The 23955-nt window shown below is 39.4% G+C and overlaps 1 protein-coding gene across 10 annotated transcripts in view; it reads right to left on the bottom strand.

The window, feature by feature from the left end:
• The window catches only part of fndc3a (fibronectin type III domain containing 3A), a 231167-nt gene that overhangs the window by 75634 nt on the left and 131578 nt on the right, over nucleotides 1-23955 (bottom strand). For all 10 annotated transcript variants that reach the window (XM_069889664.1, XM_069889666.1, XM_069889667.1 and 7 more), the window contains 5 exons: nucleotides 16082-16236; nucleotides 11292-11351; nucleotides 6842-6980; nucleotides 5279-5332; nucleotides 2904-3028 (listed from right to left, as the gene is read on the bottom strand). In XM_069889664.1, coding sequence (XP_069745765.1) covers nucleotides 2904-3028; nucleotides 5279-5332; nucleotides 6842-6980; nucleotides 11292-11351; nucleotides 16082-16236 — 533 coding nt within the window. The remainder of the gene's footprint in view (nucleotides 1-2903; nucleotides 3029-5278; nucleotides 5333-6841; nucleotides 6981-11291; nucleotides 11352-16081; nucleotides 16237-23955) is intronic.

The following is a 23955-nucleotide window of genomic DNA, read 5'->3' as shown; positions in this document are numbered from 1 at the left end:
TAATGCACACATACACCGGACCACCCAGTGTGTGTGGTGCGGTAGGGCTAGGGGAGAATTCAGAGTCGTGACTTGGACGTTAGGAGCTATGGTAACTAGGGAGACAGGAGCCCGCCAACTTGCCAGTGATATTCCACCAGCCTGGGAAGCCTCCCTTGGGTTCATGTCAGGGATTGGCTGCGCTTGGGAGGTCTTGGTGATCGGCGGTGGCAGCAATTTTTTGGTGAGAATTAAACATTATTTTAATGCTTCAAAAACCTTCCCTTGATGTTTGTTGTTGCTTAAACATTGATGTGAGTGATTTGCTGTTGCTACTGGGCTGTTTTTTAAAATAACCGGTTCTCCGAAAAAACTGTTTATCCAACATAGCCCCAGTCCTGACCATTTCAGATTATTGGAGTTGGACTGTGTTTAATGAGGTAGCCTCAATTGCTCTTTGGAAAAACCAGTTCCTCCTCATCTCCATCCAAAATCTACTTACCGAAGTTTTGTCCCCTGGTTCTAGGATCAAGGAGGGATGATTGGTGAGGTGGGACTAGTTACCATAGTTACTTTAATGGTATGCCAGCATGAACATTAGGGCCTTTTTTTAAGCTGTAAACATACTATACTTGCATCTGATGAAATGGTGCAGCCGAGATAGGTAAACTGGTTGACCGTTTTGAGTTTTGTGTGCCCGATGGAGATGTGGGGGGGCTGGTAATCATGGTGGGGAGCTGGCTGATGGAGGACCTCAGTTTTCTTCAGGCTGACTTCCAGGCCAAACATTTTGGCAGTTTCCGCAAAGCAGGACGTCAAGCGCTGAAGATAGACAACAGACTCGCCAAGGCAAATAGCGCCTTTGGAAGACTACACAAAAGAGTCTGGAAAAACAACCAACTGAAAAACCTCACAAAGATAAGCGTATACAGAGCCGTTGTCATACCCACACTCCTGTTCGGCTCCGAATCATGGGTCCTCTACCGGCACCACCTACGGCTCCTAGAACGCTTCCACCAGCGTTGTCTCCGCTCCATCCTCAACATCCATTGGAGCGCTTACATCCCTAACGTCGAAGTACTCGAGATGGCAGAGGTCGACAGCATCGAGTCCACGCTGCTGAAGATCCAGCTGCGCTGGATGGGTCACGTCTCCAGAATGGAGGACCATCGCCTTCCCAAGATCGTGTTATATGGCGAGCTCTCCACTGGCCACCGTGACAGAGGTGCACCAAAGAAAAGGTACAAGGACTGCCTAAAGAAATCTCTTGGTGCCTGCCACATTGACCACCGCCAGTGGGCTGATATCGCCTCAAACCGTGCATCTTGGCGCCTCACAGTTTGGCGGGCAGCAACCTCCTTTGAAGAAGACCGCAGAGCCTACCTCACTGACAAAAGGCAAAGGAGGAAAAACCCAACACCCATCCCCAACCAACCAATTTTCCCCTGCAACCGCTGCAATCGTGTCTGCATGTCCCGCATCGGACTTGTCAGCCACAAACGAGTCTGCAGCTGACGTTGACTTTTTACCCCCTCCATAAATCTTCGTCCGCGAAGCCAAGCCAAAGAAAGAAACATACTATACTATATATTTTGGCGTACATCGAACCTCAAAAAGCACTCAAAGATCAGGGGTTGACTTATATGCCAGATACAAAAATGAGACCTTAAATTCAACTAAAAAATTTGGCAAAGATTCTCCTATAAGAAGACCTGAAGCACCACCCCATTGCCTATGCCACCATGCCCTGACACCTCCCCACTGCCAGGCACTACCATAACCCACCTAAAATTATACAATTGTAAAGCACAAGGTCCCCGCTCCTGCCTGGTAGGCTGAGATCCCTGCTCCTGCCCAGGAGCCAACACATAGCTGTTATTCCTGCACTGAGCACATTTAGGCAGCGGGGCAACTTCTTCGATGCAGATGGCACTGCACCCAATGTTGAGAATGGAGTTGCCATTGCCGACTCTGGATGCAGACGATGCTGAAGACTTGGAACCAGTACCTTTTGGCATCTTACCGGCCAGAAGTAAAGGTTTTTTTAAAACTTTTTTTTACTTGTTTGCTTAATTTACAGATTTGTTACTTGGCGATTGGGGTGTTTTATTTTTTTTTTAAATTTTTTATTTTTCACACCATAAATCACATTAGCCATGATATACACTTTTTCTTTTTCACACATATACAGTGACTTTTTCTCCCCCCCCTCCCTCCTCCAAAGCCACCCCCCCACCCCCCCCTCTCATCCATTTTAGGTATACAATCTAGGTTGCATTAAACCAGTCAGACAATGTTGTCATTCAACAAAAATACACCAGAAATTCTACTGAGTCCATTCTTTTCTTTCCTTCTCCTTCCATCAACTTAGGTAATGTTTGTCCCCGGTAGGTTTTCGCTATTGTATTTAATGTAAGGCTCCCATACTTGTTCGAATATTTCAATATTATTTCTTAAACTATATGTTATTTTTTCTAATGGAATACATTTATTCATTTCTATATACCATAGTTGTATTTTCAAATTATCTTCCAATTTCCAGGTTGACATAATACATTTTTTTGCTACAGCTAGGGCTATCTTAACAAATCTTTTTTGTGCATCCTCCAAATCAATTCCAAATTCTTTGTTTTTTATGTTACTTAGGAGAAAGATCTCTGGATTCTTTGGTATATTGTTTTCTGTTATTTTATTTAATATCTGATTGAGATCATCCCAAAATTTTTCTGGCGATTGGGGTGTTGAAAGAATGTTTGGATTTCTGCTGGCAGGCCCATACACCAGACTCCGGCATATTCCTTGCAGAACATTGGGGGTCGATATATGATTAAACCATGAAAATGAGGGTGTAAATGAGGACCTGAAATATCTGAAGGTCAACTTATATGCCGAAATATACGGTAATTCTTTTGAAATGTACTCACCTCATTCCAAGATCATTTTTGGCTGCTAACTTAAATCTGTATCCCACCGCTGGTGATAATTTGGTAACTTTGAATTGCTTTTGTGACCCCAAATAACACTGTGAAAATTCATTGCTTCCTTTACCCTGCCAAATGAATCACATTTAATTAAGAGCAGAAGAAACCATAGACAACAAAAACATTTTCTCTATCAAAACCAATCTTTCACAGGAAATTAATTTGATACAAATAACTCATGAATGAGTAACTTTTAGTTTTCCAAAAGCTTTATTTACCATGTCAATCATTCATGACCAAACCTTTTTCATTCATGACATAATTGTTATCCTCTAAATCAGGGGTGGCCTAATTACAGGTCTCGGGCCGACTGCGGCCTGTTGTCCATTTTTGTGGTAATTTTAAAAATAAAATGGGATATTGGCCATTAGAACATATTCTCTAACAATAAATTGCACTCTATGTTCATTGCATTTCTTAGTTTCAACACAAGATGATGCTGCAATTTTGAATAACTGTTAGACTGACTGCTGACTGTTGAAATGTTACTCAACAATGAAAACATTTACCTCAGTTAGAAAAAAGTTTAACCCAGTTAAAAAAATGTTTACGTCAGTTGATTAAACATGGTGGAACCAAAAAGACGAAAAATAGCAAGAGAGTACTGGAAATTATAGACACGGTGGGAAAATTAATAGTTTTTCACAGATGTGAAGGGGAAGTGAGTTTGTTTGATTGCAAGAAATCTGTTAACTTTAATAGCCTACCTTTAATAGTCTATATTACACATTGCATCATTATCATTAAGGTGAGCACTTGGGTCATGAACTGTATGGTTGTGGAGGAATGTTGGAGACTGCCTTGTTCCTTTCTTGCTCATTTCTCCTGTTTTTATTTTGCACCCAGCTTTTCATTTTGCATTGTTTTTGAATGAGAGTTTTAAAGGGTTTTAATGTATTCAATTAAATTAAATTTAAAGCAGCAGATACAGAAATCCCTACTGTAATATGTGAACACATTAATAAACTACTGTTATTCAACAGTTAAACTGTTCAGTAGTGTCGTATAGATATTTTGATAGAAAATGAATTTTTGATAGCACATGGGTTTTCTTGTCTAAAAATACAGTTTTTCTTGCAGGGTAAATGGTTGAAAACGGCCGAACTTAGTATTGTTTGGCACATGATTCCTTATATTTTTCTGAATGTGGCCCACAAGCAAAAAGGTTTGGCCACTCCTACTCTAAACTAATGCCAATGTCCACATTTAACCAACATATCCCCAGTTTCTTTAACTGTTTATTTTAACATCTCAGGTGGAGTATGTGCAAGCATGGAATTAACAAGATTTCAACTTTCTCGCTCACATTTTTTTGTTTGTACTAAATTCTAAAAGTTTCTTCAGTTGACTCGCTAATGTACACTTTTCCAGTGAAACTGAAAAGAAACATTCAGCATTACTCTATTTTTACCATTATTTTATACAGGAGTTTTTATTGCCATAAAATTAACCCTTTACACACTATTAATAAATCTATAAAAATGTTTTTAGTATTCTAATAAGAAAAAATCCTCCTGTCTTAGATATTGAGCTTCTTTAAAAAAAAACAGTAAAACCAATTTTCGTTGCTCCCAAGCATAGGGACATTCATTCTTCACATCCATTTTTACAAATAGTTCAATAAAACTGCTATTGAGTTAACAGAATTGCTTTAAATTCATTCCTCTTTTTAAAAAAATCTTAATAGTTATTCTCAGTAGAATTAATAATGGGTTTCTTTCCAGGACCTAACTTTCATTTTGTGTAACATGTGTGTAACAGACATTACAAGAGTTAGTCAAATGATCAATCTGTGTCTCAAATATTTCTATTCTATTTCTTCACTGCTGAAAGTATAGCCATTCATGACAAAGTTCATTCATAAATAACTATTCAAATACATTTTAACAGCAAGTGTCCATCAGCTACAGTACATGCAAAGATTAAGCAAAAGACTTTGGCCAAAGCAAAAGTGCAATAGTAAATGTGGCTGAATGAGATTTGCTGAAACATCGAATTTGCTCTATTAAAAGGGCCCTAATGCATATATATTTCCATGAGAATAAACTTTTGCCACATAAATCGGGCCAAATTAAGCTTTTTTATTTTTTGAGAACTGTTTGGCAATGACTGAAAGAGTGGATATAAGGTGAGGATCATAAATAATTTTCTCAATGAATTGGAAAACTAATGGACCAATGTAAACGATTTCTTTCAGGAATGAAGAGGGAAAAAAGGCTCATAAGCACTCTTAGGATTCATGATACAATGGAGGTAAGCTATATTATCAAAATATGTAATGATAATGTAACTAAAATTTTAGTACAAAGTTCACATACCTCATCCCATTCCAGAATATAGTTGGTGACTTTGGAACCATTATCACATGTGGCCTTAAAGAGTTAAAGTAATATTGGAGATATTAAAGTCCACTTCAGGAGATTAATAAAACAATTCTAACTAGAAGTCCGCACTACAACAATCCCGTATCTTGCATGTAGGTTATAGTACAAAGTACCACAGTGAGGTGCAAAATACCATTTATCAGTATTGGTAAAGGCATCTGATACAAAAACAATTAAATAGTTTAACTTCAACTAGCAGCAATATTCAGTATATTCTAGAAAGTGCTACTGCGGTAATTAAATTGATCTGGTTCAAAGATTATTTTTCAGGATATTCTACAAGAAATGAGTTAGTAGACATAATAATGCAGAGCAAGGATTAAAAATGGGGTGAGGAAAACACCCAAATCAAATTAATTACCATAGAGAATGAAAATGTTGCAACGAAAGAAGAATCGAAAGATGAATTACTTTTGGCACATTTTATTTGATTGTTAAATAGACTGAAGCTACAGTGAACATTGGAAATGTGCAAGATAAAAGGCAGCAACCACACTCGTGTTTGTAAAGAACAAGTTGTCAAACACTAAACTGAACTACAGTAAAGGCCCTGGTATCAAGAATTCAAGCAAGATATACTTGCTCTTATTAGAGGATACATGGAATCATTTAAAGAATGGCAAACACAGGAATTTAAGGATTTAAGAAAAAGAATAAACAACACAGAAGAGAAAATAAATAAAATGGAGATGACCTTAACAGAAATGGGAAAGAAAATGGACAAGATGGAAGAGCGGGCAGTAGCAGCAGAAATGGAGGTAGAAGACTTAAAAAAGAAATTGGAGAAATCTAATAAGAATTCAAGCTACCAGTCACCTCAAGCAACTGAAAAAAAATCAAGGAAAATAAATGCAAAAAATTAAAATAAATAAGCATAAAATAATAGGTAAAAAACATAAGTTTAAAATTGTAAAAGTAAATGTTCCCTGAAGCAACACCTAAATCTTTGGTGAAGATGGGAGCAAATATTCAGCTAGAGGTGTGCCTTGGTCATGCTTTGCTCGTAGCAGCTGTTTGAATAAAGTTGTGTTAGAATAAAATGGTGTTGCTCAGGATGAAGAGCTGATTGATGCGCTCAACATAGGGGTGAGTTTCTTAAAGTGTCTCCTTATCTCTGCTTAATAAGATTCATTTATTAGAGGTCAGAGGCATTATCTGTAAACTTGGGGGAGGGGAGAGGGTGTTAATTATCTATAATGTTATTGTTTGCCTGTCGGGTGGCTCCTTGGAGGTGGAGGAACTTGCATTGACGTTAAATGTTTTCAAAGAATGCGACTGAAAATAAAGTAAAATGCTTTATGGTTTATATATTTATGCAAGTGAAGCTTGTTCAGTGTAAGTACAGTATAGTCTTTGTCTTTTAAACTGTTTATTCTACCAATCCCAATTGGTGCTAGATACCAGAGGTTTTACTGCATTTAAATAGATGCCAATTTAAATAAGTTACTTTGTGCAGAAAAAAATGACAATAAATGATGATTTCAATATTAATCTTACCTTCCATTGTAGACTGAGGGAATGTTTGGTCCTGTTTATTAATCTAGGTGTCATTGGGGTATCTGGTTCACTGCACAATGTTCTAAAACTCTCTAATTCCGATGGGTTCCCTTTTATGAGGTTACACACTGCTTGCACCCTTGAGGAAACAACAAGTATCTATTAGCTACAACAATTAATATTACCCAATAGAAGCCAGTAACTTGACTAATTCAGTTAATTTTAAAAAATCAATCAAGCATAATGCAAAATCAGACTCTGAAACTCTTTAGAAATGAAAGAAATCTTCCATTCTTCACAAAAATGCAACAACTTTATATGTATAGAGATGGTAACAAAGCAAAATATTCCAAAAATCTTTCAAGAGAGTGTGGAAACTCAGATACTAAGTAAGCAAGAGAAAAGTTAGGAAAGCAAAGGTTAAGTCCTGATAAATCATGTTGAAGGCTGTGTAGAGTGGTTCTGGGTAAGAGCAAGGCAATAATTATTAAAGTGTATGCTATTAAATTCAAATTTATTTATCATCCGATTGCATAAGTACAACCTGTAAAACACTGTTCTCCAGTCCTCGGTGCAAAAACATGCGAACACACAACCAGACATAACATACATACTGACAAGATATGCAGAACAAATATGCATATATAAAAACAAGTACGATAAGTACTATTTAATAAATAGTAGAGTCTCTGAAGGTTAGTAATAAGCAGTTCATTTAGTCATTCAGCAGTCTCACTGCCCGAGGAAAAAAGCTGTTTCTCAGCCTGGCAGTACTGGTTCAGAGTCCTGTATCTCTTTTCCAATGAGAGTAGCTGAAAGATGATGATGGGTGGTGGGGGGTGGCAGAGAGAGACCCCAGTGATCCTCTTATGGTCCTGTGGATTAACTTCCAATCCAAATCTCTACAGCAATCGTAACACTGTGATGCAGCCAACCAGGTCACTCTTGATAAAGCTCCTGTAAAAAGTTGACATGATGGTGGCCAGTAGCCTTGCCCACTTCAGTCTTCTCAGGAAGTGCAGTCACTGCTGTGCCTTCCTGACAAGTGAGGAGATGTGTGTCCAGTATAATTCACTTGTTAAGTAGACATAGAAGAACTTGGTGCACTCTACTCTCTCAGTTACTGAGTTATTAATATGTAGTGGAGGGTGGTCATTTCTGGTCCTCCTGAAGTCTATGATCACCTCCTTTATCTTGTACATGTTAAGACTCAGTTTATTATCACAAGATTTTTCTTCTCTTCTCTGCTGTGTGACTCATCGTTGTTGCTGATGAGCCCAACTACTGCCATGTCTTTGACATCATGGGTTCGAGCATCCTCTCCATCATCAACAGCTTCCTAGCCACTGGCTCTGTCCCAACCTGCTTAAACGTGCAGTGGTTCAGCCCCTCCTGAAAAAACCTAACCTTGACCCTACTATCCCCAAAAATTATTGACCTGTTTCAAAACTTCCTTTCCTCTCCAAAGTCCTTGGAAAAACTAATACTTAATCAACTATCTCCCTACCTTCACCAAAATAACGGAAAAGTTTCAGTCAGGATACAAAGCCCACCACAGCATGGAGTCGACCTTAATGAAGGTATACGATGACCTATTTCTCACCACAGAGACGTTTGGCACCACTGTTCTAATGCTCCTAGACCTCAGCGTGGTGTCAGCACCGTCGATCACACTATTCTGATAGACTGTTTCCAGCAGAAGGTCGGCATCAATAGCATGGTCCTGAGCTGGTTCAAATTGTACCTCACTGACAGGGCTTTTACGGTCAACATGGGCAACTACACATCTGCCGCAGCCACAATCTCCTGCGGGGTTCTGCAAGGATCCATCCTTGGCCCCATTCTTTTCTTGCTGTACATGCTCCCCCTCGGCCAGAAACCACCTCTACCTCCCCTTAAAACTGGATGACCAATCAAAAATCACCAACCGCCTGGAAGACACAAAATGTTGGATAGTTTGCAACTTAATGAGACAAAATCTGAGATCATCCCATTCGCACCCCTCCCCCCGCTAATTTCACCAAAAAGTTACGACTCTCTAGGTAATCTATCCACTCTTAATAAACCCCATGTTAAATCTCTAGGGGTGCTATTTGACCCTGCCTTCAAATTTGACAAACAGGTCAAAGCCATGGTGAAGGAAGGCATGCTTTTTCCAGCTCCGCGCTATTAAAATAAAAACGTATCTCTCACTCAAGGTCCTCGAAAGCATTATTCACACCCCTATCTTCTCACATCTGGATTACACTAACTCTCTATTCACTGGGATTATCCAGTCCTCCCTAACCTGCCTCTAATTAGTTCAGAATGTCGCCACTAGGGTCCTGTCAGTTGCCAAGAAGAGGGACCATATTACCCAACTCTGGCCTCCCTCCAGTGGCTGCTGGTGCGGCTCAGAATCGACTTCAAGCTGCTGTTATTTATATACAAGGCTCACAATGACCTCCCCACCGCCAACCCCCCCCCCCCACCCCCATATCTCTGATCTGCTTATGTCCTATCGCAGGATGCCTGAGCACACAAAAGGGGAGACTGGGCCTTCACGGTTGCAGCCCCCAAACTGTGGAACAGAATTCCCCTGACCATTAAATTAGCCCCCTCTCTCAACTGCTTTAAATCCAGGTTAAAAACGTACCTTCTGTCATTAGCGTTTAATATCTGAAACCCTTTGTACGTTCCTAACCTCCAACAGCGTTGCACTATTCACTGCAATTGTGGTCTATTTATAACACCTTAATCCGTTGTTCTAGTTGTACTAGTTTCGATCGATTGCCTTGATTTGTACAGCACTTTGGTCAATGGAAGTAGAAAAAATGTGCTATCTAAATAAAGAACGAACTTGATGCCATCTGCAAATTGATGACTCTGTTGGAGCTGGATCCGGCATTGCTGCTGTGGGTCAGTAGCATGAATAGGAGCAAGCTGAGCACACAGCATTTAGGTGCTCCAGTGCTTAGCATGACAGTGCTTGATGTTCTGCTGCCGACCAGGACAAACTGTGGTCTTTCTGTTAAGAAGTCCAGAATCTAGTTACAGAGAGGGGTGTTGAGTCTCAGCGAGGACAGCTTTTTCACTAGCCTCTAGGGAATGATTGTGTTAAGTGCCGAGCTGAAGTCAATGAATAGCAGCCTGGTGTGTGAGACATCATTCTCCAGGTAGGCCAGGACTGAGTGGAGGGACAAGGCAATAGCATTGTCATTGGAACGACTTCTTCTATAGGCAACTTGAAATGGGTCCATTGTATCTGGGAATTGCGCTTTAATGCTTCAAACATCACCAGATGTTTGAAGCATTTAATAAGGGTGGAGGTCAGTGCCATGGGACAGTAGTTATTGAGGCCTTACTGTTGCCTTCTTCAGTACTCCGACAAGGTGGCTGTCTTGAAACCTGTGGGAATGATGGACTCCTGCAGTGAAAATAATGGTGAAATACAAGGAGAAAATAACATATAAAAGTCAGGTTCAGAAGATTGAAAAATGCAAATTGCTTTGCTGAGTTTGATGAGCTTCCATAAGAAGGGTATGTGACCATGGAATAAAATCTAAACAAATGACTGATCATATCTGGAAGTTAATGTGCAATAAGATTTGAGTACTGATATTTGAGGTACACTAAAAATTCATGTTTGTGAAGCACAATCTTTCCAGCTTTCAAACATTTATTGTCTGGATTGCAAATGAAAGTGATTTTGGTAAAAGGGATACCAATTGCCAACCATCTTCAGGCAGTTTGTCAATACTTTTTTTCCATTGCTGAACCAGAAATGGAGTTCGTTGTTGATTGTTCCACTGACTTCATTTCCTCAGGTCATGAAGATAGCTGTGCTTGCAAGCAGCAAAGCCTGGCAAACACCCACTAATATACAAACTAAATGATAGCCATCTCCAAAGAGAAAGTGCCTACCCAACGCTCCAGAATATCCTTATATTCCTTATCATCCTGGGTGACCAGTATTTAAAAGAAAATCTTTTAGGTATTACTGTATGTGGCTTTTGGAGAAGGACAAAGGCTGGTTAGACATAACAAGTCACCTTCTAATTCCTGAGTGCAATTCCACCATGACTAAGTAAGTTTATTTCGTGTATGGTGGTGTGATTCTCAATGTAAGAACTGGTTTGATAATTTGTTCAAACTCCTCTTAGCTAGATGACAAATAGGAGCATTATATGCAAATTTACTTTAAAATAAGGGAAAACAAAACTGGGATAGTTATTAATTGAGGACAGAATTGGATTCTGATACCTCCTCAGTCAAGTGCTCTACAAACATTCACTGCCAATACGCCCACACAATGGAGGAAATTTGGGGTATATGCAAAAATATCGCACCAAAGAGTTGATGCTTACCTTTTCTTCAAATGACACATAAAATTGGAAGAAATTGGTGAATAGGACACACTCAATTTATAACTGCATCTTTCATTTGAAAATGTGTTCCTAGAAGTACCAACCTAGCTTTGTAGTCTGTGGCCGGCTTTAAGTCCCGTAATGTGATGCTCTCGTCTTTTCCTCTGTAAATATAAAGAGTGCACATAGATATCTATAAAATAATTTAAGGGGCCTCCACATTATGCACTAATATACAAGTCACATCTATATTAACTAAAAGGACCAAATAAGCATAGAACAAAATAACATTGTTTAAATAGAAAATTACTGACAACTTTTATTTATATTTGCACAATTTTAGAATGATGTTCAGATATTTCCTCCTGGGAGAAGATGGCCAAAAAAAGGCAAAATCTAATGTAGTGCAATGGTTTTCACAGATTAGACTCCAGTAACACACAAATATAAATATACACACACATATATCCACACATGCACACACATATATACACATGTACATAAAAACACATACATAAACATACACACACAAAAACAAACACATATAAACAAGTATATACACAGAAACAGATACAAGCACACATACACAGAAACATACATAAACGCACATAGAACACACACAAACATGTACACATATATACAAACATATACACATATTTACACATACAGAGAAAAATATACACATGCACACATAAACAAACATAAACACATATATATATACTCTATATGCACACATATATAGTCTCAGACACATACTGTATATATGTATATATACACATTTATATATATGCACATACATTTATATATGCACATATACACATGCATACACATACAAATAAATATACACACAAATAAATATACACACAAATACAGTATACACACACACACACACACACACACACACACACACACACACACACACACACACACACACACACACACACACACACACACACTGTCCTCCTTAATTTGCCCATGTGCTCCAGTTTTAAATTTGTAATCAAACAATTAACATTTGATTAAAGTGTACATTCCAGATTTTATGCAAGGTCATTTGTATAGATTTTGATTTGACCATGTAGAAATTACAACACTTTTGAAACATAGTCCCCTCATTTCAGGGCACCATAATATTTGGCTTCACAAGTGTTTGTGATTACTCAGGTATGTTTAAATGCTTCATTGTTGCAAGTATAAGAGAGCAAAGCTTGCTTCTAAGCTTTTGATCACCCTTGGAGTATGTAGTTTCTATTTTTCAACATGAGGACCAGAGCTGTGCCAATGAAAGTCAAAGAAGCCATTATGAGGCTGAAAAACACGATTAAAACAGAAAGAGACATCACCCAAACCTTAGGATGATATTCCAAGGAAAACCTCCACTGCTGATGACAGAATTCTCATCATAATGAAGAAAAATCCCATCTTATGTCCAACAGATCAGAAACACTCTTCAGGAGGCAGTTGTGGATATGTCAATAACTACTGTCTGCAGAAGATCATGAAAAGTTATGCAGAGGCAACATTGCAAGATGCAAGAATGGCAAAGGTGGTATGTTTTGGATCTTAGGGAGATCTTTATGCCTCCACATTTTGCTCTAGGCATCACTCTGATACAGGTTAATTTTGGTCTCATCTGTCCACAAGACCTTTTTCCAGAATTGTGCAGACTCTTTTAAATACTTTTTGGCAAACTGTAATCTGGCCAGCCTTTCTGTGGCTAATTAGTGGTTTGCATCTTGCATTGTAGCCTCTGTATTTCCATTAATGAAATATTCTGTGGACAGTGGTCATTGACATATCCACACCTGCCTCCTGAAGTGTGTTTCTGATCTATCAGACATATGTTTAGGAAATTTTTTTCATTATGATGAGAATTCTTCTGTCTTCAACAGTGGAGATCCTCCTTGGAATACCAGACCCTTTGCAATTACTAAGCTCGCCAGTACACTCTTTCTTCTTAATTATGTTTCAAACTGTTGATTTTGGTAATTCTCAGGTTTGGGGAGATGTCTCTTACTATTTTATTCTTGCTTTTCAGCCTCATAATGGCTTCTTTGACTTTCGTTGGTGTAACTCTGGTCTTCATGTTGAAAAATAGCAATTACAGAATCCAAAGGTGATCAAAAACTTAGAAGCAAGCCTAGCTCTCTTATACCTGTACCAATGAAGCAATTAAACATATCTGAGTATGCATAAACACCTGTGAAGCCAAATATCCCAAACATTATGGTGTCCTGAAATGAGGGGTCTATGTTCAAATGTGCTGTAATTTCTATATGGTCACACCAAAATGTATCCCAATACCCTTGAATAAAATCTGGAATGTGCGCTTTAATTACATGTGAATTGTTAGAATACAAATTTAAAACTGTGGAGCACAGTGGCAAATAAAGGAAAAAACCGTCTTTGTCATTAACATTAGAGACACAACACGCACACACTCACACACACGCACCTGATTAAAACATAAACAACAGTTAATCATCTCAGAACTACCTGCCATGGACAGATCGGTGGAAAATAGGAGATAACAACTGAAAAGTTACACATTTGTGTGCATCAAAAAATTAAGATATATTGATCTGGGTGGGAAAGTAAATCTAAGGTAGTGATCAACATGTCTTAGCAAATGGCACAGGCTTAAAGGGCTATCTACCCTTGTAGCTTAATGCTAATATGCAATGTTGAAGATTTGCTTTCAAATATTTTGAATCACTAACAGAATACTGACAGATTAAATTAGAGCGAAATGTCAGGATAGGTAACAAAGTACAAAGAAGCAACATCCAGATGAAAGCTTTGCATTGTTTTAGACTAGAAATATATGCTCACATACAAAATAGCCGACTAAGTGTCAAAGTGCAAGTTTGGTGGCTGGACTGACTTTCCTTAATCTTTGTGAACCCAGTGGTATGACTTCTTTAATCTTAGTGAAATTACACTGCCTTTTGAGTTTATTGCAATGTTCAAAGTTCAAATTTATTGTCAGAGTGCATACATAACATCACATGTAACCCTGAGATTCTTTTAATTGTGGGCCAGGCAGAATTTCTACATATCGATGGTGCAAAAAACTATACTCAAGAAAAGATATGTATACAAGAGAAAAATGTAAATAAAGAAAGATGTGTAAATAAACTGACACTGGAATACAGAAAAAAAAATTCAGTAATAAATAATGTGCAAAAGTAAAAGTCCTTAAATGAGTTTCTGATTGAGTCTGTTGTTTAGGCGTCTGATGGTGGAGGGGCAGCAACTGTTCCTGAACCTGGTGGCTCGAGTCTTGCAGCATCTATACCTCTTTCCTGATGGCAGCAGCTAGAACAGAGCATGTGCTGGGTGATGTGGATCCTTGATGATTACTGCTGCTCTCCAACGGCAGTGTTCCATGTGGATTTTCTCAATGGAGGGGAGATGTTTGCTTCTGATGTACTTAGTACTATATATGTAATGTGTTCTTCTACATGACCATTTCTTGAAAAAAAGGGGGCTTGGCAGCCTTGTAGCTTCAGGGGAAGACAATATGAGGAGGTTACCAAGGTGGATGGAAATCATATGCAAGTGAGGGCAGACAATGGATATCAGAAATGCATGATGAGAGTGGCTGATCAGATGGTGCTGAGGAAATTAAAGAAGTGGTAGAGAGATAAATAAGGGGAAATAGCAAGGACTAAATATGGGTAGTTAAGTAATTGATAAAAAGAGAATGGCAGAATGAGAATTAAAGGGCATATCTATCTTTAATAGCCCACTTTATATAATTTTTAATCCAATCACTTCAAATTATTTGTTGACAGTGAAGGTTACAATTAATCACAAACACCTGTGGGTTCATATTTTTGAAGCAGATGAGAAAAAGATAAGTTTTTCTTTTATTTCAATTTCATATTTTTAAACTTGAAAAACAAATTAAGGGGAAAATGGGCAGAAAAAGATCTAAATGAATTGAAAGTACAAAGAATTGAAGTTTATAAAATGTGAGAGGCATAAATAGTGTAGACAGGCAGAATGTTTTTCTCAGGATTAAAAAAAATCAAATGGAAGAGGAAGTGCATTTAAGATGAGATGGGAGAAAGTTTAAAGCAGATGTCCATAGCATGTTATTTTACTCAAGAATGGTAGGTGTCTGGAACAAGCTGCTAGGATAGTGGTGGAAACATTCAATAGTAGTGTTTAAGCAGTTATTAGATAGACACATAAATATACAAGAAAAGGAGAGATATGATAACTCACAGAGAGAAGAGATTTAGTTTAATTTAATATTGTGTTTGTCACAAACATTGAGGGTCAAAGGGCCTGTTTCTGTGCTGTACCATTTTATGCTTTATTAACAAAAGAAACAAGGCATAAGGCAGAGACACAGATACAAGTGCAACAAAGATAGCATTTTTAATTTCTCAAAGTACACCTTGGGAAACCTACCCTCTAACTTTTCCAGTCAATATCATGAAACAACATGGAGCGTCCATGGCATACAAGAATCTTAAATCAACTTTGATTATTTTAAGATGGTACCGTTGCCACCACATAACCAAAATCATATCCTAATTTATATTCAAAGGCAATGTATTTTTATCGACGAGCTTCACTCATGCTTCAAACAGAAGGTTCTAGCTAGATTTTCCGCATCATTAGTTAGTTGAATAAAAAAACGTGTCAAGTCTGTTGCTCTTTAATTGGTAACATTTGCCTGTTTTGGGATAGTTTGGTTAGAAATATTGTTAGAAAGTTATTCTTTAATGAACAGGTGAAGGAATTTTTAAAAACATAGAAAATCACCTAATCTGGGTAAGAATGATGAGATGGATATCAGTTGCAACAATTAATTTTGACCTGCATCACTCTACATTGTCCATATTTAAAAATAGCTAATAATTAGTGAAAATTTACATACACATAGGTGACTTTGAACTTCTCATCTTTCCCTCCACTTGAAATAGCAACTTCATAGCTGCAGGGTTCAGATAAAGGTTCACTAGCAGCAGCATCATTTACTGTAGCAGGAGGAGCCCAAGTGAGCACAACTGTTCTTGCCTGGATGTCAGACACCTACAAAAACAATTAAACACTCAACTTAAATAAATAGGGCATATACACTAAAGAAATTTTATTACAACTTCAACACTCTCAAGCTATTTTGGTTTCAACTAGCAAAAACCTCTGAAAGGTAATTAACTGATGATCATGGGAAGTCAGGAAATCTGTGAAAAGGACTATAAAGTGTAAAATATTGCAAATTTTTTTTCAGGGTCTTTAGTGTTCATTATTATATAGAGATGGGTGATATATGCAAGGCACATGGTGACACTCAATTTTTTTGGAAAATTTTATTTTTTCCATTTGCATCAATTACAAACATTTTTTCATCTTGAATAATACATTATAATAAATATAATGCAAAATTATACATAATCTAATTTTCTCCCCATCCCTCCACCCCAAAAGAAAAGGAAAAACACACTTGAATAATTTTACATCATTCATTATTTATATTTTCTAACATATTAATTCTATCTTGAACATATTAATTGGGAGGAGCAGGTATAGTGGACGTTATGGATGGACTTTTATCAACAAAATCCATATATGGTTTCCAAATCATATAAAATTTTTCTGATTGGTTCCTTAAGTTTTAATTAATTTTTTTCTATCAGTATTCAGTTTGTATTTCCACATGCAATCTATCCAACCCTATAACATTGTCTGACTTCCACGTTACCATCATGCATTTCTTAGCCACTGCTATTGCTACACTCAAAAACTTTCATTGATATTGGTCTAGTTTCCATTTAGTATCTGTTTCATATAATTTACCTAGCAAAAATATTCTGGGATTTTTTGATATTTGTATCTTCATAATTTGTCCCAATAATACACACAAATCCTCCCAAAACTTTCCAACCTTTTCACACAACCAAACTGGATGTGGTAAGGTACCTATTTCCTTGTTACATCTGAAATACTTAGCAGAAAAATTGTGTAAAGATAGACTTACTATGTAATTTATACGGAGTATAGTATTACTGGTGCAAAAAAATTAAATTTTATCATTTGATATCTGACATTAATTGTATTAGTTACACTCTTTTGACACATTTTTGACCATACCTCTTCTTGAATTTGTATATTTAAATCTTTTTCCCTCCTTAGTTTGGACCTTCTTTTTTGCTCTGTTTCTTATAATTTTATATACATATTAGTAATAAATTTCTCTATAAATGTATCAGTTATTAAATATTCAAATTGACTATGTTCTGGAAGTCTAAAATTCTCACATAACTCCTTTTTTAAATATGATTTGAACTTAAAATATGAAATCATATTATTTGGTATATTGTAGTTTCTCTTTCATTTGCTCAAAGGTATTAGAAAAGGAACCTAAAAAACAATATTTTATCCTCTTTATCCCATGATTATGCCAGATATCAAAAAAAGAATTATTTAATGTAAAAGGAATAAGTGGGTTCTGCTTTAATATCATTTTGGCTATTTGATAATTCTTTATTCCTCTTTCCATATGGATTTCATTCCATATCTTAAGAAATGTTTTAAAATTGGTACTTCTATTCTTCCTTTCAAAAGTTCTTCATGCCATTTGTATAACATCTTTTCTGGATCTATTTCTCCTATTTTACTCATTTCAATCTGTACCCATGCTATCTTCTCCAGTTTGATAACAGAAGGAGAAAAATCTTAATTGAACTGCTTTATAATAATTTTTAAAATTCAGCAATCTTAGTCCTCCCTGATCAAATTTCCAAGACAGTTTTTTCAAAGCTATCCTTAGCATTCTATCTCGCCAAATAAATTTTCTTACATTTTTATTTAATTCTTGAAAAAACTTCGTTGGTACAGGAATTGGTAATGACTGAAACAAATATTGTATTCTCAGAAAAATATTCATCTTTACACAATTTATCCTTCCTATTAAAGTTATTGGTAAACCTCTCCATCTTTTAAAATCTTCACTAATATTTTTAAATAATGGCAAATAATTCAATTTAAATAAATTATTTAAATTCCTAACAATATTTATTCCTAAATATTAATAGCTTCCTTTTGCCATTTAAACTTCGCCATCTGCTTGCTTTGAGTATAGTTCTCGTCATTCATTGGCATCACCTCAGTTTTTCCAACATTAACTTTGTTTCCTGATATTGTACCATATTGTTAATTGTAGATTTAATTTCTTTAATGATATTTCTGGTTTTGTTAGATATAGTATAACATCATCTGCAAAAAAACTAATTTTATGTTTTTATCTTCTATCTTAAAACATTTGATCTCATTATCACTTCTTATCACTTCTGCCAATGGTTCTATAACCAGTGCAAATAAAAATGATGATAGTGGATATTCTTGCCTAGATGATCTTTCTAACAGAAAAGGTTTTGATATTTGCCTATTCGTGACCACCTTAGCTATTGGGTGATTATGCAAAGCTTTTATCCAATTTATAAAAATATTTAAAATTCCAAAAGCATTTAACACTTTAAATAAATAAATAATCTCACTCTAAAGCCACCGCAACTGCTGGTATCTTCTTTTTGGGCTACATTTAGTCAACATAAATTTAACTATATTGTCCGCCGATCTTCTATATTTAATAAAGCCAATTTAATCCATTTTTATTAATTTGGGTAAACATTTAGTTAACCTGTTAGCTAGTAATTTGGATACAATTTTATAATCCGTATTTAATAACGATATTGGTCTAGAAGAAGATGGTAACATAGGATCTCTTCTTTTTTTGGAATAACATTAAAGCTGTTTAAAACGATTCTGTAACTTTTATAACCTTTTTTTTCAACTTTATCGAGAAGAGTAGGGATTTGCAGTTTAACTCTACATCATCACATGGCACGCCCCCGATGACACTCAAATTAAAAATGGGAAGAGTGTATTGGATGAAGTTTTCATCTAGTTAAAGTTAAACTAACAGGTATGTACATTTAGTGGATGAGTGAAATGCTGCAGCCAGACTATCCTTTTGGCTTCCGTGCAGTAAGAGGTGGCTCTGGAAGTAAAATTGGAAGTATGCATGGATGTGCCTTGTTATCAGTCTGAGGTCCTAATCCTCATTGTCCAAGCCTCAAAGACTTGTGCATCTGAAAAACAAGTGAACTGACTTGCGACCTAGCTCACAAAATTGCCAGTGAACGCAGCAATTGCGAGGGCCTCGCAAGGACCAACGGCTGTCGTCCCACTTGACCTCCTGCAAGGCAGGAAATAGTGGGAACACCGGCCAGTCGGAGGCTGACGCTGTAACGTTGCCATTCCTGCTGTCAGAGGCAGGGCGTGAATATAAAAAAAGCTGGCAGAGCAATAAATCAGTCTTTGACTTCGATTCAACTGTGTGTGTGTTGTTCTTACTCCACACTTCGCGCAGTGTGCACGCTACATTGATGACCCTGACAGGTCCAACCACCAGTTGGACCCAAAGATGATGGACCAAGCAGCTCTCCACTCAGTCTCGCTCAAGCTGCAAAAGTTCTGGGCGTCGCAGACACACGTGTGGTTCCAAACAGGCTGAGGCCTAGTTCCACCTTCAACAGATCAACACTGACGACATCCACTACTACTACATAGTGAGCTCACTTGACACGGTAGTAAGGGTCATTGATTTCCTATGGCAGCCTCCGGAGCAAGTCAAATATGGTGGCCTTAAAGAGCTGCGAACTCACACTTTTGGGCCATCACGGCGCAATCACGCTGCCCGCCTGTTACACTTGGATGGTTTGGGGGTCTGGGTCCCATCCACCCTTATGAACGAGATGCTTCCACTTGCCGAGGGACAAAAGCTTTGCCTGCTCTTTGAGCAGATTTTCCTGGAGCAGCTGCCCGGTGAGGACTTCAGCAACTTGAGGAAAGTCGCAGCCCAGGCAGACATGCTCTGGAGAGCAAAGAAAGAAAACTGCGCCTCAATGGAACAGAATGCCAAGCCCTGACCCCAGCCAGCAACAAGGCCACAGCAAACGAGCACCCCCCCTCCCAGCCATATTGTTATTACCATCAACAATGGAGTTCAGGGGGCCGTCGATGCTGCCCATCCTGCGTGTTTCCGGGAAACGACATGGCCAGCCATTGTTAATGGCTGCAGTGGTTGGCCAACATGACAACCTCCTCCATGTCTGGGACTCTCCGTCAGGAAGGCGGTTCCTCTGGTGCTGAAATAAGTGTGCTTTCCCCCATGGCCTATGGCACCCAGAATGCCAAGCCAGGCTCAGCACCGAGGGCAGCAAACACCACCTCTACATGAATTTACGGCATCTGCACCATCCCCCTATGATTTGCTTGCCACCGATTTAAGTGGACTTTTACTGTCGTGGCAGTGGCGCAACTACTCCTGGGAGCTAATTTCCTGTGTGTCAACTGCCTGCTGGTAGACTTGAAAGGGTGGTATTTGGTGCACGCCAGAACTTTTCAAATGATCCCCCCGGGGAAAGCCAAATTACCGGCTCCCCACCTCGACTCCGTCATGCTGTTTGACGATGGCTGCACGAGTCCTGGTGGAGTTCCCTGCAATTGCAGTGCCACAATTCTCCTCCACGAAACCAAAGCAAGGGGTAAGGCAACACATCCTCACTGAGGCCCCCCTGCTCCATGCCAGGGCGCAGTGCCAACCCCCTCCCCCCAAAAAAACTTGCCCTCACCAAAGAGGAATTCAAGAAAAATAAGGAGTTGGGGATAGTGCAGCGGTCTGACAGCCCCTGGGTCCCCGTCCCCCCCGCACATGATCACAAAGGCAGCAGGAGAGTGGAGGTCATATGGTAATCACCGACACCTCAACGAGGCAACCAAACAGATACTCCATGCCCCAAATCCAAGTCTTTACTGCTAACTTACAAGGGGCACGGGTCTTTTCAAAGGCTGATTTAATCAGGGGTTATCATCAAATCCAAATCCCAGTACACCCCAAGGACATACCCAAAACCACCATAATTATCCTCTTCGGCCTGTTCATGAGGATTTCCTTCGCGTTAGGAATGCTGCTCAGACTTTTCAGCAGCTGATGAACATGATGGGCTGGAACCACCATGGTGGGCATTCATCTACCTGGACGATATCCTTATTGCCAGCCACAACCATTCAGAGCACACGGCCCATCTCAGACAACTATTCACCCATCTGCAGGGATTCTGGCTGACCATCAACCCTGTCAAGCGTCAGTTCAGGCTGGACACAATGGACTTCCTGGGGCATCGGATCGACAGGTACGGGGCAAAACAACTGCCATAGAAGGTGGAGGCCATTCAGTGGTTCACAAAATCTTGCACCCTGAAGGGGCTGGAGGAGTTCACTGGTATGATTAATTTCTACCATCAATTCGGCAGCAGCTCAAATCATTCACCACCTTTTCGCACTCCGACGGGGAAAAATAAAGACAATGTCTGGGACAGGTAGACCTTGGAGGCATTCCAAAAGGCAAAGGACGCTCTGGCCAACGCCACCTTTCTAGTACACCCCCTACCGGAGGCGCCAACCACCCTCACGGTGGACGCCTCCAGCATAGTTGTTGGAGGAGTCCTCAAACAATTGATCAACTGGCCCCCCCCCCTTAAGAAGTTACCACCTCAAACTCAACAAAAGCCCTTAAAAGGTGTAGGGGATTCTTTTCCTACTACTGCAAATGGGTTCGGGACTACGTCACGAAGGCACGCCCTCTGTTTGACACTAAAACTTTTCCTCTCTCTCCAATGGCCTTGAAGACTTTAGAGAGAATTAAAGCTGATATTGCCAAGGCTGCACTCTCGTCCATTGACGAGGATGTCCCATTCCAAGTGGAAACTGATGCCTTAGACTGTGCCTTGGCAGGAACCCTTAATCAAAAGGGCAGACCTGTGGTATTCTTCTCCCGCACATTACGCGGATCTGAACTTAAACATCCTGCTATTGCAAAAGAAGCCCAGGCTATTATTGAAGCTGTTTGCTACTGGAGACACTTACTAGCCGGCAGAAAATTTACTCTTGTCACTGATCAGAAATCTGTAGCCTACATGTTCAGAACTAAACACAAAAGTAAAATCAAGAACGATAAGATGGCACGCTGGCGAATAGAACTCTCAACTTATAATTATGAGATCCAGAACAGACCGGGCAGGTTAAATGATCCCTCTGACGCATTGTCACGATCTGCTGCTGGTGCTCAGCTGGAGGAGCTAAAAGAGATCCATAGCAGACTGTGCCACCCAGGAGTCACGAGATTCTTCCACTACATAAGGGCTAACAACCTTTCTTACTCTCTGGAAGAAGTCAGGAAACTGCCTAAAAGCTGTCCTGTCTACGCAGAATGCAAATCGCAATACTTCAAAGCTCCAGAGGCCACTCTCATCAAGGCAACCTGACCTTTTGAAGGGATTAGCTTAGATTTTAAAGGGCCATTACCTTCCAACAACAAAAATGTATATTTCCTTACTGTAATTGATGAATATTCCAGGTTTCCCTTGGCGATACTCTGCTCTGATGTCTCGTCAGCATCTGTCATTAAGTCACTTGACAGAATTTTCAGCATTTTTGGTTTTCCCAATTACATTCATACCGATAGAGGCTCAGCATTCATGAGTGCTGAACTGCGGTGAGCCCTGCTATGAAAGGGGAGTGTCCTTAACAGTAAAGATAATGCACAGCCAATGTTAGTACAGCAAGGCTCACCAGAGGGGAGACAGGCAGCTTGGCAGACATTCACCACAGGCAGCCCCTGGCCTTTGTTTTTACCAGGCACCTCTGGCTAATTGAATTTAAATACAGTGCCTTTGACTGGGAGCTATTGGCACTGTACCTGGCAGTCAGGCATTTCCAATACTTTCTGGAAGGAAGACAATTCAAGGTCTTCACAGACCACAAACCACTGACTTTCACCTTCCACAAAATGTCTGACCCGTGGTTGGCCAGGCACCAGAGGCACCTTTCCTACATGTTCAAATTCACCATGGACATCCAGCACATCACCAGCAAGAGAAACATGGTGGCCTAGGCATTCTCCTGTCCCGCCATCGAGTCCCTCCACGCCGTATCCAAGGGCATAAACTATTCAGTCCTAGCCAGGGCACAATGTGACAAAACTGAAATCCTGATGGACAGGAAGGCACTTTTCGGGCTGCGGCTGGAGGATATCATCATCTCCCCGGCAACCAGACGCTTCTCTGCGACGTCTCCATGGGAAAACCCCGCCCCATTGTGCTGGCAACATGATGTAGGCAGGTCTTCGACGCAGTGCAAATTTGGCGCATCCGGGCATCAGAACCACGGTGAAGATAGTGGCCAGCAGGTTTGTCAGGCAGGTCAGTTAGTGAGCCAAGACCTGCACGCTTTGTCAGGTGTCCAAGGTACAAACTCACACTAAAGCACCTCCCAGAATTTTGAGTTAGTGCGACATAGGTTCATCCATGTTCACATTGACTTTGTGGGGCAATGCCGGTTTTCCATGGGGTGAGATACTTCCTCACCATGGTTGACCGCTCCATGAGATGGCTGAAGGAAGTCCTGATGGCCGACATGACCACGAAAACCTGCGCCAGGACACTAATCAACACCTGGGTGTCCAGGTTCTGAGTCCCGGAGCATCTCACCTCTGACAGGGGAGCACAGTTTACCTCAGGGCTCTGGGCGGCACTAGCCAAACTATTGGGAACACAACTCCACTATACCACGGCATATTACCCGCGGTTTCACAGACACTTAAAAGCTTCCTTGATGGCCTGGTTCAAGGGGCCCAAATGGGCGGGTGAACTGCTTTGGGTCCTTCTGGGGATATGCACTGCGCCAAAA

This window comes from Narcine bancroftii, chromosome 7, assembly GCF_036971445.1.
Source record: "Narcine bancroftii isolate sNarBan1 chromosome 7, sNarBan1.hap1, whole genome shotgun sequence".
NCBI classification, from domain to species: domain Eukaryota; kingdom Metazoa; phylum Chordata; class Chondrichthyes; order Torpediniformes; family Narcinidae; genus Narcine; species Narcine bancroftii.
The sequence above is the reverse complement of the archived record's forward strand: the minus strand, read 5'-3'. Positions and strand labels throughout refer to the sequence as shown.